Source organism: Podarcis pityusensis (assembly GCF_964106645.2).
Source record: "Podarcis pityusensis genome assembly, chromosome: 11".
In the NCBI taxonomy this organism is placed as follows: Eukaryota; Metazoa; Chordata; class Lepidosauria; order Squamata; family Lacertidae; genus Podarcis; species Podarcis pityusensis.
The window spans coordinates 23,630,551-23,646,875 of NC_138036.1; the positions used below are offsets into that span (position 1 = coordinate 23,630,551).

General features: G+C 43.4%; 1 protein-coding gene across 4 annotated transcripts in view; it reads left to right on the forward strand.

Annotated features, from left to right (window-relative positions):
• Positions 1-16,325, forward strand: part of RAB3C (RAB3C, member RAS oncogene family) — a 110,578-nt gene that overhangs the window by 86,294 nt on the left and 7,959 nt on the right. For all 4 annotated transcript variants that reach the window (XM_080973136.1, XM_080973135.1, XM_080973134.1 and 1 more), the window contains exon 4: positions 10,260-10,384. In XM_080973136.1, coding sequence (XP_080829262.1) covers positions 10,260-10,384 — 125 coding nt within the window. The remainder of the gene's footprint in view (positions 1-10,259; positions 10,385-16,325) is intronic.

The window sequence follows — 16,325 nt, forward strand, 5'->3', positions numbered from 1 at the left end:
TGGCAGCAAGGACAGGAGGCCCAGGGCACAACACTCTGTCCCTCCTCTCCTTGAGCTAAATAAAAACTTAAATTCTGAATAAAGTAACTTTAACTACAAAAACCACCATGCAGGTTGAATCCAGCAGGGATGTGGGGGCTTTCTTGTGTTTTGTACAGTCTGTCACAATTATGGAACGAAGAAAGTGGATAAAGAAAAGTTTTTGTCTCGTAACACTAGAATTTGCGTACATCTAATGAAGCTCAGTCTTGGAAGATTCAGGACAGATTTTTAAGAGGTAATTCTTCACGCAGCATATAGTTAAACTGCGGAATTCACACTCACAGGGGACAGGGATGGCCACCAATTTGGATGGCTTTAAAAGAGGATCAGTAGAGGATAAAGGCTATCAGTAGCTTCTAGCCATGATTCTCTGCCTCTATGGTTGGAGGCAGTGATGCTTCTGAATTCCAGATGCTGGAAACATCTGGAGGGGAGAGGGCTCGTGCTCAGGTCCTGCTTGCAGGTTTCCCACAGGCATCTGGTTGGCCACTGTGATAATAATAATAATAATAATAATAATAATAATAATAATAATAATAATACTAATAATAATAATAATTTATTATCTATACCCCGCCCATCTGGCAGGGTTTCCCCAGCTACTCTGGGCAGCTTCCAACTGAATATTAAAAACATCAGCATCAGACATTAAAAACTTCCCTAAACAGGGCCGCCTTCAGTTGTCTTTTAAAAGTAAAATAGTTGTTTATTGCCTTGACATCTGCTGGGAGGGCATTCCACAGGGCAGGCGCCACTACCGAGAAGCCCCTCTGCCTGGTTCCTTGTAACCTCATTTCTCGCAGCAAGGGAACTGCCAGAAGGCCCTCGGTGCTGGACCTCAGTGTCCGGGCTGAACAATGGGGGTGGAGATGCTCCTTCCGGTATACTGGGCTGAGGCCTTTTAGGGCTTTAAAGGTCAGCACCAACATTTTGAATTGTGCTCGGAAACGTACTGGGAGCCAGTGAAGATCTTTCAGGACCAGTGTGCTGGACAGGATGCTGGACAAGATGGCGCATGGGCCTTGATCCATCAGGCTCTTCTTATGTTCCTAGAAGTGGGCAGTGTTCTCTGGAAAGAGAGTTTGATTGCTAAACCACCCTGACCATAGTGCTTTAAATGTATAGTGTGGATATGACATTTATTTCCCCTAGGACTGCTGTTTAAAAGTAAACAAAAGGAAGCCCACATTCAATGGAATCACACACTTCATGCAATGTGTAGTTTGGCTCTCAGTAACATATCAGCCCCTCAGGGTAAACTAGTGATGATATCTCATATGGTAAATGTGGGGCTTAGGCTAAGGATACATGGATACACACACACACACACACACACACACACACACAACTGTATTTATGGGTTGGTGAGAATGAGCTAGAAGAGGGAGGAAATGACTGTTACAAAGATTTTGCGGGTGCTTGATAACTATAACAACAGGATCTGTGTACTTAAAGCATAGTGCTGTGCCAATACCTGTTCTCAGTGTGCTACATTAATTGAACACTCCCAACAGTAATAGTCGGCTTTACCACACTAGCTTGAGCACACGTTTTATTGTGATAATGGAGTGCAATTAACGCATAGAAGTGCGTTAATTTGTCACGAAACCTCCACGACGATGACATTCTTTCCCTTTAAACTTTTTAAACTGCTTTTCGAGGCACTAAATTAAAATCTCTGTGAAATGAGAGGTTAGCAGCTAGGTTCACGTTCTCATGATAATGTGTTCTTGAAACCAGGAAATGGGAGCTTAGTCAGCTAGCTGACTGCCGTCCCACGATGAGGAAATTCTTCCCTCCATTACATCCCAGATTTTTCAGATTCAAAGCAGTTGTAACACACAGTCATTTGCATTCCCCCCCCCCAATTATTCTTTCCACCCAGGTGTGGGGAATGTTTTGTAGCCTAGTGGCTGCATTCTCACATGTGCATCCTTCCAGGGTCCAAATTGTGGGCCAGTTGTGGGTAGGGATGGGTGCAAAAGTGGCCAGAGCAATGGATGTGAATTGTACCCACGTACAGTAGGTTACATTCTAACCATGTGACCTTTCTCCATATGGACACACCCCTCCACCCTCCTTCCAAGGAAGCAAAAGGCGTTATTGGAGGTCAAGGCCACATTGCCGCCAGGCAAGTACAGTGGTACCTCGGGTTACAGACACTTCAGGTTACAGACTCCGCTAACCCAGAAATAGTACCTTGGGTTAAGAACTTGGCTTCAGGATGAGAACAGAAATCGCACAGCAGCGGCGTAGCAGCAGTGGGAGGCCCCATTAGCTAAAGTGGTGCTTCAGGTTAAGAACAGTTTCAGGTTAAGAATGGACCTTCAGAACGAATTAAGTTCTTAACCCGAGGTACCACTGTATGCATGCTAACTGGTTGCGGTAACAGTTAAAACCATTTTTTCTTCTGTCTAGGAGCATAATCCAAAATTGGGGTGGTCATTTGCTTGCTGCATTTCAAAGTTTATACCTGCTTAAGGAGGCAATTGTGTGCGGCAGGGTTGTTTGTAGAGCTTGACATTGCCTTTGCGGTGAAAAATGTTGATTGTCACAAATAAAAACAAGCCCTCCCCTTTTAACCAAAAAAATGGATGTACTTGGAAAAAACAACTTGTATTTTGTCCTTGCTAGCAGCTGCCTCTTTTTTCATGTCCTGTTGTTCTTCTTCCCCACACCTGCCTTTATTTAAGGAAAGAGTGATCAGATGGCTTACTACCTGCAAATTTGTAGCTGTTTCTACAGCGTCCATCCTCACTCCACAGTTCACATGAGAAACAACTTGACATGTCTTGCATGATTCATGGGACTGGGAAGTGGCTAGAAGTCCCACTTAAAGGATGGCATTTTAGAATGGAATGGGGTGAATCATTAGGAGTTAGCAGCAATGGCAGGAAACGGCACTCTAGTTAATTGCCTGCTCCTGCCTTGATCTAGCACACCGAGAGTACAGCGTGTTCCCAGAAATGTGTGGAGTAAAAGAGGATGCATGAACCTGCCCCCTCCCGCAAGAACATGGTCTGTAGGGGGACTTTAGCTAGAGTGCATGTGATTTGCGAGACGTTCATATCTTAAACAGCAAAATCCAGATGCTTAAATGCATCCCTTTGGAATATATTGGCCTATAGATATATCTATACACAAACTCATACACGCACGCAGATCTGTTCTCCATAAAATGTACTCTCAGACTCTCAACAGATCTGTTAATGGGAGAGTGTGTTCATCTGGCAAGAGTTCTGTATCTGACTTAGTATAAACATGACTAATCTGAAACAGGAGCAGCCTTGATTTAATTTCCTTGGAACATCATGCTGGGGGGGGGGGGGGGAGAAGCACAGACAGACAGAAATCGGCAGTTTCCAAAGGAAAAGAGAAAAGGGAAAGATATGGGCTGAAGTTTACCACAACAGCAATGGAGATTGATTTTGATTTTAGATGTTCTCCTCTTAGTGCAGAGCATTTGCACTTTAGAGTCATGAGGAAGGCAGGGAGAAATAAACAATTCTGAGGATATAGAGGTATCAGGTGTGTACACACCATACATTTAAAGCACACGCTTCCCCCGCCCAATAATCCCAGTAACTGTAGTATGTAAAGGGTGCTGGGAATATTTGCTCCGTGTGGGTAAACTCCCTGGATTTATTTTATTATATTTTATTTATAGAATTTATATACCACCCTATACCCACAGGTCTCAGGGCGGTTCACAGAATAAAATCAAAATATAAAACCAGAAAATGCATAATCAAAATAAAAACCCAATAAGCCACCCACCCCCTTTGGAGGACGTTTGCAACTAGTCGAATCCTGAAAAATTATAATTATAATTTTATAACTCATGGTGGTTGAGAGCATTGTAGTAATGGGTTTTGTGAGCTCATATGAATACAGCTTCCAGCAGCCAAAAGCTTCACTTCTGGGAATGCTCTCCCCATTTTAGGATGATGTTCATAGATTCAGATGGAACTTTCTAGGCTTCTCTACTTGGCAAACCGCCAATTTTAATGTTAAGGAGATCCAGTTTGAGTTTGATGGGTTCCAGTGCACCACAGTCTGCAGCTGTTCCAGTCCCGATTTTACACAAAGCTCAGGGGACTAGGCCCTGAAGCAGCTGAGGACTGTAGACGTTCAGTGGGCTTTTGTCATGACTAATGTGTGTTTGTGTTTGTTCTAAACAAAGTGTTTTGGTCACCATTTTTCATGTAACTCTTGCACCATTCTTCTTGGCTACATCCTGGGAAAGCCAGCTGCATTTCTTTGGGGAAGGGCCACACCTCCTTGGTAGAGCAACTGTTTTGGGGGCAGAAGGTCCCAGGTTCAAGCCCTGGCATCTCCCTAGCCTGAAACCATGGAAAGCTGCTGCCAATCAGTGTAGACAGCACTAAGCTAGATGGGCCAATGGGCTGTGATTTGAAAGAAGGCAGTTCCCTATGTTTTTCGTTTGGAACGGCCATTTCTCTTTTAACATTTTCCTTCTGGGGGTGGGGTGGGGATGAGAAATCCAAATCTTGTTGGTTTTTTCTTTAGTTGAAGCATTTTTACCTCACACTCCAGCCAAACATGTTTTACAGGGTAACAAGAGACATGGGTGGCACTGTAGTCTAAACCACTGAGCCTCTTGAGCTTGCCAATTGGAAGGTCAGTGGTTCGAATCCCCACGACGGAGTGAGCTCCCATTGCTCTGTCCCAACTTCTGCCAACCTAGCAGTTCGAAAGCACACCAGTGCAAGTAGATAAATTGGTATCGCTGCGGCGGGAAGGTAAACAGCATTTCCGTGCGCTCTTGTTTCTGTCACTTGTCCCATTGTGCCATAAGCGGTTTAGTCATGCTGGCCACATGATCCGGAAAGCTGTCTGTGGACAAACGCCAGCTCCCTTGGCCTGAAAGAGAGATGAGCGCCACAACCCCATAGTTGCCTTTGACTGGACTTAACCTTCCAGGGGTCCTTTACCTTTTTTTCAATAGTAAGACAGTCTCTGCCCTCAGGTTTGTAATCTAGAAAAGGTGGCATGAGAAAGGGGGGTAAGAATGGGAGTGAAGGAAGAAAAAGAAAACTCAGGCACTTAGTTACATAGTACATATTCCTTCTGCATGACCACATGGAATAGAAACAGTTTAAGGAGAGGAGGAGAAGAAAATTGCTGGCGTCTCAGTTGATAGAGCAGCCTTGATTCCGTTCTCTCCCTCTGCTGCACTCTGATGGAATGGCTGCTGACTGGTAAGGGAGAGGAAAAGCCAATGAAGTTGCCCTGCTTCCCTTATTTATTTATTTATTTATTTATTTACTTACTTACTTACGAAAGTATTTCTATACCATCATATCATAGAAAATCAGGGCAGTGTACAATGTGAAAACACAGAGCACCATCTTAAAAAATAAAGATACAGATCATCATTCAGGCTGCTAATTGTAAAAATAAAAATTAAATGTTTAAAGTTTTATAATGGTATCTGTTTTTTTGACAACGCAATCCCCTTTGGTCTAGTCTAGTGTTTCCCAAACTTGGGTCTCCAGCTGTTTCCAAACTACAATTACCATTATCCCTGACCGCTGGTCCTGCTAACTAAGAATGATGGGAGTTGTAGGCCGGAAACAGCTGGACCCAAGTTTGGGAAACACTGGTCTAGTGTGATCTTTGGCATATCAACAGCTGAATTATGAGTCTGTCTAGAAAGAACTTCTCTCTTCCCATAGCAAGCCGAGAAAGGTAAAGGGCTTCACTTGCACCCTGTTGGTGGTCTGATTGTGTTCTGACATACAATTTTTAGACCATTCCAGGTGGTCATTCAGAAAGACTGTGTAACTAAGAATTGGTGCCTGAGTTTTCTTTTTTTCCTGCAAGGGGGATCAACCTTAGAGAGATGAAAGCTGTGCAAAGGCAGAGCTGTTGTTCTCAGCAGATTGATGACAGCACTCTGCTTGACCTGCCCTGGGTCAATAGAATCCTGCCCTGTAAATCTTGCAGAAGGTGGAAACACAGAACAATGCAGGCTTCCATTTCCCTTCTCGGCAGCCATCTTGGAGGGCTGTGGAACACCTTCTCTGCACCAACTACTGTACTGCAGTAATATTGTTCAGCTCCTGCATTCTGCACTCCAATTAGTACTGGCTATATCTGCAGCAATATAATCTTCAGACAGCCTCAGCCTCCTGTTTAAGTCTTTGTGGTTCAACTGTGTGGAAGCCAGGGATGCCCTTTCCAGGATAAAATGCTTTAATACTTTGCTTAAGATTCTATCTTTCTCGCTGGCAGAGAGAAGGTAGGGAGGGCAATGGAATTTGAAACAAACAAACATTTCTTGGGAAAGAATTAGGGTGATTTGATCAATGGCACCTGCATCGAAACACCAGTGCCTCCTGCAAAGATGGGAGGATATTTGAGAATTCCCAACTCATCCTCACCGACGACAGTTGTCACATAAGGAATTTGAGACTTGCCTGAAGACGTCATCAACCCACAGGGAAGGAAGCTTTCCTATGCTATATATGACAAGCTAACTCAGATTTATCGAGTAAGTGAAACACATCTTTGTCATTGGGGAAACATCCGTTCAAATGCTCTTCCTCCGATTTACACGGGAAAAGTTGATCTGCAAGCTTTTCTTTCAGTGTTAAGCCCTATTCATTTGTGTCCCTCACCCCATGGTTTTAAGCTGAGAAGAAAAAACCTGTGTGAAAGCTGGCTATTACAGAGAAATTGCTGAAGTCTCAAGGGGGAGAAGCAGGCAAAGTCACCCACAGTTGTATTGAGAAGCCAACTCCCTTCAGGTTTCTCTCCTACACCTGGCAGTAGCCATTCCGTCTGGCTAAAGGAGAGGGAGAGAAGGGAAGCGTTCTTGATCCCTCAACTGTCATCGAGCAACATCTTGCTGTGATCATCTGGAGGAACACTGTTAGTTGTTCCACATGTTTCAGAGGCCGCAATGCCCTAGAAGTCGGGCATTTGGTTGTCACTAGTCCCATGCTGTGGAACACTTTTCCAGCTGAGATTGGGCAGGCATCCTTGCTTTTGACTTCCTGGTGTCTTCCAGAGATGTTTTCTTTTTCCCGTTCTTTTAAAAGTTTTATTTTATTTTATTTATACTTTTCAAGTTTATACATTTCATTAGTCTTACAATCAATTTAACATTTCAAAAATTTGACTTCCTTCCCCCTCTTTCTGCGGTTCCTTAAATTTATCTTTTTAAATATCTTCTGCAGATCGGCATTCATTTAATTTGCTCATTTAATTATCTACTTTGAATATATACTCTTATAAAACTGCAGGTTATTACAATAATCCTGCTAATGTTTTAATCTGCTTGCAATTTATCTGTAAATATTCAAGAAACCATTTCCATTCTTTTATAAAAAGTTTGTTATCTTGATTTCTTTTTCTTCTGGTAAGTTGCACCATTTCTTCATATTCCAGAAGTTTTTGTATCCATTCTTCCTTTGCTGGGACGTCTGCTTCTTTCCACTTTTGGGCAGGTAGCATTCTTGCTGCTGTAGTAGCATACATAAATAAATTTCTATACAGTTGCATGGGCAGGTGGAATCCCCCTAACCCCAGGCGACCCCTGAGCAGAATAATGACTCAAGACAACATGCTACGGGATTAAAATTGGCCACAACTTTATTAAGTTTCAGGTGTAGGGAGACCTTGGCTCAGGCACTGGGCATTTATTCTTCCCAGTCCCCAGCTGGGGATCTGGGAGACATCAGGGTTATTCACAGTGTGTGGGGATTGGGCTGGCTCTGGAGAACATACGTTCAAGCAGAGAGCCCGCCCCCCCCGTTTCACCGCCATTGGAGGGGAGAGCAATTAAAACCTCTCGGTGTATGGACAATGCCTCCCCCCTCAAAACCCCTTTAATGGGGAACCCTGGGATCACCGCCACAAGGGGGTGTGGGTCACCGCTTCACCCCCCCCCCCATTTAGGAAGAGAGACTAAAGGATTCCGCCTAAGGCCTGAAACCGCCCAAGTTGTGATGTTTTGCTACGGGAAAGGCAAAACCTGCCAATGCAGGAAGATTCCTTTCCGGCCCTTCAACTGCGACCCTGGCGTAGCAGCGCCTACGTACCTGTGGAGAAGAGGTTAACTTAACTGAGGGAGGGCAGGGGGGGAGAAGCTCTGGAGCCAACTGACACTTCGCAGGTAAGCTTCACCTTCTATTGTGTGGGCAGGGCGGTCCCTTCCCTTACCTGGCTGATCCCCTGGCAACGCCTCCCCAGGTGGGATTGGGCGATTGGCTGAGGTAGGCGAAGACCTCCAGGTATCCAGCCTGGAGAGGATGAAGCCAGCCTGAACTTCCAGGAGTCACACTGGGATCCGGGGGGCTGCGCACGACCATGCAAAAGGCGCCCCCCCCATTTGATGTGGGGAGCGGTCATTTAGGTAGTTCCGTCCCTATAATTCCCAAAAGAAAAGCTTCTGGGGTTGTTGTTTTTATAAAAGCTATATCATTGTATATCATTTCTGGAGATGTTTGTTTGTTATTTATTTTCTATACTGATCCTTCTAAGGATCACAAGGCAGTTTACAACTGAGAAGAGATTGGTGTGCCGACTCATTGCGCCATGTCACTTTTTCTGCCCTGTTTTCTGCATTAATCTGCAAATACCGTAATCCGCACCACAAATCTTATTGAAATACAAACGTTATTTCTCCTCAAAATATGTGTGTTAAAATGTATTTTGGTCATTTTTTAAATTTTCATTTTATTTTTTCGCCAAGAACTGTGTTGGAACATTCAGGAAGAGCAAAAGCCATTGGGTAACTAACAGAGCAGTTCTAGACATGTTTACTTGGAAGAAAGTCCCATTGCACCCTTTAAGGTTTATTCCCTGATGAGTGTATATAGGATTGCATCTTACATTTCAATCCACACATTAGTCCCGAAGATACATATCAGGTCATTCTTACTGGAGTTTGCAAAGATTTAATTTCTCAACAATCCCTTCTTAAAAGTTGGGGATGAGAAGCAAGGATATTTGATGTATTTGATGTATTTGATTTTGGCTACACATTGTAGTAATATAACTTTAATAAAATTGTAATTTTTAAAAAGTTGGGAAGGAGAAGGGGAATTAGAATGCATGCATCTCCCTAAGGCTATATGTGAGACACAGAAGAACTTTGATAACAGAAGCATTTTTCTTATTGCAAAGTAACCATTTCCCTATGTGTATGGCTATAAGGTAGAAAAATCATAATTCTTCCTCTAGCTGTTTTACAGGTTTTAAAACAGCTTCCATTTGTTAATGAAATATAGTTATGTCAATGGGCCCTGACTAACAGCTGATCAAAAAATGAAATCTTTTTGAGTCGCTAATGGGCTGGCACGGTAAGAAGTCTGAGTTACTGCCATTTGCAAGGTTGCCATGGTAACTGGCGCATCTTTTATGAAAGCCGTTTATCATATTCTGATAAACTACACATTCCTAAAGAACTCAGCATGCTTCCCTCTGCTCCCCCCCTCAAAAAAACAACAACAAACCCACATCTCTGTGACCCTGGACTTCAAAAGCACTGGCGCTTTCTTCCCTTCCCTTTAATATTAATGAAATTCCTGCCTCTGTGTCTTATCTAAGGGCTTAGCCACACTTACCTTTTGCTCTGCTTTTTCCAGGCAGAGGCCTGCACTTTAATGCTCCATGTCTGAGTACTCTTATTTTGCCCTGAGCTTTCCCTGCTCTTTAAAGCTGAATCGGAGCAAATGTCAATTCAGGTTTCCCGTGGATTAGTGTTTGCTCTGATTGAGCTCTAAAGAGCAGGTTTTCATGGAGAAAGCTCCAGAGCAACAGACTTGAAGCTTTAAATCGTGGAGCGTGCCTGGAAAGAGCAGAGGAAAGGTATGTGTGGATAAGCCTTTAGTCATGCGACCATGCTGGAGGGCAACCTGCATGAAGCAGACATTTTAGCGGCTGCTTTTGTAAAGAAGAAAAATGGGGAGTGCAATCTGATATCCGGTTGAATGCACAAATAGCAATGCGAAGCCAAAAATATTCCTTCATGATCCACATTACTGTATAAATTGTTTGCTGTAATACAAATCCCTTGACTGAATTAAAAGAACAAACACCCAACCCAACACTGCTGTTTAATTATATGCAAAAACCTGCTCTCTTGAGGCAAACCAGCTCACCCTGCCTACAGGTAGTGCCAGTCTAATTACCTTGTTCTTTTGACTGATATCTCTCTCTCTCTCTCTCTCTCTCTCTCTCCTAAGGTCAACCCAAATAAAAACTTATTCCTGGGATAATGCCCAGGTTATTTTGGTCGGTAATAAAAGCGACATGGAAGAAGAACGGGTAATCTCCACCGACAGAGGGAAACATTTAGCAGAACAACTTGGTAAGAACAGAATTTATATACACAAAAAAAAGAACTTGAGCTCCATCTGCACCATACATTTAAAGGAGTTGTCTGACCACTTGAAACCGTCATGGCTTCCCCTAAAGAGGGAGCTGTGGTTTGTTAAGGGTGCTGAGAGTTCTTGAGAGACCACCATTCCTCTCACAGAGCTGCAAAGAGGGACTGATTAAGCCACTCTTGGAATTGCAGCTCTTTGAGGGGAGCAGGGGTTTCCTAAAAACTCTCAGCACCCTTAACAAAGTGCAGTTCCCAGAATTCTTTGGAGGAAGTGTTAAGTTGTGGGTGAACATATCAGACGACACAGCGATTCTCCAAACAGCTCGTTTATTCACAGACCAGGACAGAACTGAACTGAAGGGTTCAGTCAGCCTGCTTATATAGAGCTCCAGTACAATGTTACTGTAACAACTTTCTAAAACTATCCAATCACTGAACGTCACTTTCGATCCCATATTTGCATAACTATCTACAGTATCCCCATGCTGGCCCAGGGTGAAAACTTCAGTACATAACAGGAAGCTATGATGGTTTAAAGTGGCATGGCACTTATTTAAATGTAGAGTGCAGATGGGGCCTTTGTTGTTTGTTGTGGTCTGTTTGCATGCCACATCTGTTTGCATGCCACAGGAACTTCTGACAGGGGCTTGCGCATATTGACTGCCCGTCACTCTCCCAGTTGCTCAGCACAAAAGGGAGTACAGTGGTACCTTGGGTTACATACGCTTCAGGTTACATACACTTCAGGTTACAGATTCCTCTAACCTAGAAACAGTACCTCGGGTTAAGAACTTTGCTTCAGGATGAGAACAGAAATCGTGCAGCAGCGGCACAGCGGCAACAGGAGGCCCCATTAGCTAAAGTGGTGCTTCAGGTTAAGAACAGTTTCAGGTTAAGAACAGACCTCGAGAACAAATTAAGTTCTTAACCCGAGGTACCAGTGCATAGTGTGAAATGAGAAACGTGCTCAACTGGCAAGGCAGATTCTCCTTTCTCAAGTGGTTTCTCCAGCAAATGCAGTTAGTGGCCAGTAGGGATGAGCGAATCTATCAGTTTTGCTTTTTCACAGTTTTGAATTTCTTTCCCCATTTTAAATTCAGTTTGCAACAATTCCGCATCTGTTTGCAAAGCTGTTGCTTTTGTTTTTTAAAGTTGTCTCATAAGAACAAGAGAAGTGCCTGCTGGACCAGACTGACTGCCCATGTCGTCCAGCATCCTCTTTGTACAGAGACCAACCAGATGCAAACAGGACCCAAACGCAAGAGCACTCTCCCCTCCAGCAGTTCCCAGAGACTGGAGGCATTAACTGCCTCCAACCATGGAGACAGAACATAGCTATTGTGGCTTAGTAGCCAATGATAGTCTTATCCTCCATGAATTTGCCCAATTCTCTCAGAAATTCATCGGCATCCTGGCACACAGTTCTCCTAATAATGTTTGAATGCAATTCCCCCTAATATAATGTATTTTGGGGGCTGTTATTTTCAGGAACATATGTATTTTTATGCACACTTTTGCCTAATGTACACATTTTTGAACACATGTTTTGGTTAAAGAATTGCATCGCAAAATTTGGAGGATTGTGGTTTTTTAATTTTATTAATTTTATTAATTTTATTTGGATTCGCATATTGTTTCAGGAAGTGCAAATTAGGTAGAGTCACATAAAAATGCAAACCAAACTGAATTTCTTCCCCCGATTCCTAGTAGCAGGCAGGGAGATTCCACCTTTATTTCTTAACGAACCTACAGTGGGAATATAGCTTCTGATAAACACAGGAAATAAAACATAACTGGAGAAAAAGGCTAACTAGGGTTTCTACCTACTTTTCATATCGCCAGCTGCTGTCTCAACTCCTTCACACCCACTAATCTTAGTTTGAGTGGGGAGTTTTATGATTCTGTGCTCTGCATCTCTTCCCCCACTTCTCCTCTAAGAGCTTAATTGCACATTGACTGGCTTGAGACATAATGTTAAATGACGAGCCTTGGGATCATCCATTTCCCTCCCCTCCTCCTCCTCCATCATGGACCTAAAGAGGAGATAGAAAGAGCAGGTGAAGAAATGGTTAAGCACCCTTGAAAACTGCCCTTTTCCTGAATCTGCGTTTCCTTATTAAAAGCAGCCCTCAGCGTTTTAATACACACACGTATGCGCATAGCATCTTGTTAAGCCCTAAAAGAACATCAGAAGTGACTGTTTCCTGAGTCTTTGCTATTTTTGTGAGCAGGACTAGGGGAGTGGGCATGGATGCAAAGCCCTTTTCTTCTCCAGTAAACCAAGGAAACAAGCATGAGCAGAGGATTAGAAAAATGAGATGGCAAAATCTCTTGGGCAACCTGAAAAAAAATGCCGCGTAGCTGGGAAAGACAGCTCTGCGAAATAACTCATTAAAGAAGTTGGGTTGGAAATCTGTTCAGAGCATTTGCAGGTTCTGCTTTCTATAAGTGGCTCTTTCTTTTTTATCAGAGCTATCAGCAGTGCTTCAACAGCATATTAAGAGGTGTCCCTGTTGCGAATCTAGCTCTAGCCAAATGGTAGTTATAGAACAGGGCAGGGAGAGCCTGTTCCATTCAGCAAAAAGCCTGCAGCTTAAATAAATCCTCCTGCATCTTGGGATTCACACTGGATTTTTCCTTCTTTTCTTTTTTTGCATGCCCCTATGAAGTTTTTTTTAAAAAATAGTAAATGTGCCAATGCAACAAATTTGTGTTTGAAAACTTATATGCAGGCACACTTGGATTGTCTGCATGTAGAGTTTTAATTTTTTGAGAACTGAATAGGCACAGATGTGTTTGGAGCCTTCCTCCCTGCCTATTTAAAATGTCCAGGTTCTTGTGTGTTTTATAATTTACACTTAGGGCCTTTGTAAGTCAACTGGAGTGGATCATAACCCACAAAGACCATTTTCACATGTGACATCAGTGCCTTTTAGCTTCTCTCTCTCTCTCTCTCTCTCTCTCTCTCTCTTTTTTAAAATAATTTTTATTAAGTTTCCAATTAACAAACCAATCTTATCACATTAGTTATACCAAATTATACCAATACATAATACACTCCAAATAATTAGCCAAATTTTAAATTTTTGTTGGGGGTACCCATGCTTCGAGTTCAGTAAGGGTCTAATCATCTCATATTTCTGCTGCTTTGATCTCTCTCTCTCTCTCTCTCTCTCTCTCTCTCTCATCAGCTTTGTGCGAAACTGGGAATGCAGGACAAAACATGGAAGGTTAAAATAGAAGATTAATTTAAGCCAATAAAATATGTTGTACGTCTGCATTATAGAATATACAAAAAGGCAGCTGAAGCCACAGGTGTAAAAATGCCCTGAGTTTACATAGAAACCTGCTCACCATTATCCACACAGTTACTTCTTATGCCCAAATTGAATCAGTTGCAAATTTTGGCTGGTGTAGCTTCACAGACAGTAGCTGTTTACTCTGTGTCAAACAGAACCTCATATAATAATCTTCAAAGCTTGGAAAATCCATACTGTAATTATTATTTTTTACACCAAATGTTTGAGCCCCTTTCCCAGTGGAGCAAGCACTCCCAAACACCTGTGTTAGTAGCCAGTATAATCACAGCCCCCAAAGGATTCTGTTTCTAGTAGTTTAGACACATTTCCATTAAGTGGCTATCTGGGGGGAAATTGATGCGTATAGACTTATCCAGGCTTCCTGTCTAGCCTTCAAAGATATCCAGTTAATATGGCTGCAAAGAAAATAGGCCAGAAGTCTGACGATTTTGTTATGATGATGATTATTGAAATATTTCTGTTTCCACTATGTAAAAACATGCCAAAAAGCTTATGAAGGCAACACCTTTCTTAGGAAGACTAAAATGTCACAAACAACAGTGGAGTGCTGTTTTCATCATATTCAGCTTTTGAGTCTCCTTGGGAAGGAATATCAGTTCTCTGTTCTCTAACAGTTCTCTAATAGTGTCATAAGAACATAATAAGTGCCTGTTGGATCAGGTCAATGGCCCAACTTGTCTTGTCAGATATCCTTAGCACTAGGATGGGGCACTGGTACCCTCCAGATGATGTTGGAGTCTAACTTTCATAGAATAGAATCATAGAATCATAGAGTTGGAAGAGACCACAAGGGCCATCGAGTCCAACCCCCTGCCAAGCAGGAAACACCATCAGAGCACTCCTGACATATGGTTGTCAAGCCTCTGCTTGAAGACCTCCAAAGAAGGAGACTCCACCACACTCCTTGGCAGCAAATTCCACTGTCGAACAGCTCTTACTGTCAGGAAGTTCTTCCTAATGTTTAGGTGGAATCTTCTTTCTTGTAGTTTGGAGCCATTGCTCCGTGTCCGCTTCTCTGGAGCAGCAGAAAACAACCTTTCTCCCTCCTCTATGTGACATCCTTTTATATATTTGAACATGGCTATCATATCACCCCTTAACCTCCTCTTCTCCAGGCTAAACATGCCCAGCTCCCTTAGCCATTCCTCATAAGGCATCGTTTCCAGGCCTTTGACCATTTTGGTTGCCCTCCTCTGGACACGTTCCAGTTTGTCAGTGTCCTTCTTGAACTGCGGTGCCCAGAACTGGACACAGTACTCCAGGTGAGGTCTGACCAGAGCAGAATACAGTGGCACTATTACTTCCCTTGATCTAGATGCTATACTCCTATTGATGCAGCCCAGAATTGCATTGGCTTTTTTAGCTGCCGCGTCACACTGTTGGCTCATGTCAAGTTTGTGGTCAACCAAGACTCCTAGATCCTTTTCACATGTACTGCTCTCAAGCCAGGTGTCACCCATCTTGTATTTGTGCCTCTCATTTTTTTTGCCCAAGTGCAATCCTTTACATTTCTCCCTGTTAAAATTCATCTTGTTTGTTTTTGCCCAGTTCTCTAATCTGTCAAGGTCGTTTTGAAGTGTGATCCTGTCCTCTGGGGTGTTAGCCACCCCTCCCAGTTTGGTGTCATCTGCAAATTTGATCAGGATGCCCTTGAGTCCATCATCCCTGACCAGCATGGCCCAGTGGTCAAGGATGATGGGAGCAGCAGTCCAGCAACATCTAAAGGGACTTCTGCATACCTGCCCTCTGCTGGCCACTATTAGAAACAGAATGAGGACCAGATGAGCTCTGTGGTCTGAGTTAGCATTTACAAGTCGTCTGTTCTTAATTAGCAGACATTGTCCCTCTTGGCTACAATGCAAAAACACAGCACCTTGCCTCCAGCTTCCTTGTTTTGTTTTTGTTAAATTAAACTTTCTTATTGCATACAAGCAATACACAATCTATACGTCCAAAATAATACTAGTATATTGTTACATAAGTCCGCACTTTTAGCTTTCCAGAACTCCCTCCTCTACGTTTCTTTCTCTGTCTTGCTCAAACAGCACTTCCTGTTTTTCCTTTAGAAACAGATTACACCTACATCATCACCCTTAGCTAGGAAGGGAAAAGATATGCTACATATCCCTTCCCACCCCAGTTCTGGTAGGCTTCAAATTTCTGGGAAACGCCTGCCATGTCATGGCTGTTGGCTCCCATTAAGAGACATTTGTCTGGTCCTGAGCCATTAGGCCAGGGGTCAGCAACCTAAGGCCCATGGGCCACAAGCGGCCCACAGGGGTCATTTAGCCAGCCTACGAGCCGCCCGCTCAGCGAGTCCCCATGCACTGCACTAAACTGACGCAGCGTGGGGACTCACTTCTGCGGCACCGGAAATCGCATCTGCACATGCGCAGATGCCGGAAATCGTGTGTTTACAAATGCCGAAAACAGCGCGGGGGGTGCAATCCAGCCCATGGAGGGATGTCCGCTGGAGTGAACCGGCCCAGGCGGGGTAAACCTTGCCAACCCCTGCATTAGGCAGTAATCTGTTTTAACAAAAGGTACAGCCAGGCTAATGCCCCTAACAGATGGAGATGAATACCTTTGGCCATCTGGTTCAT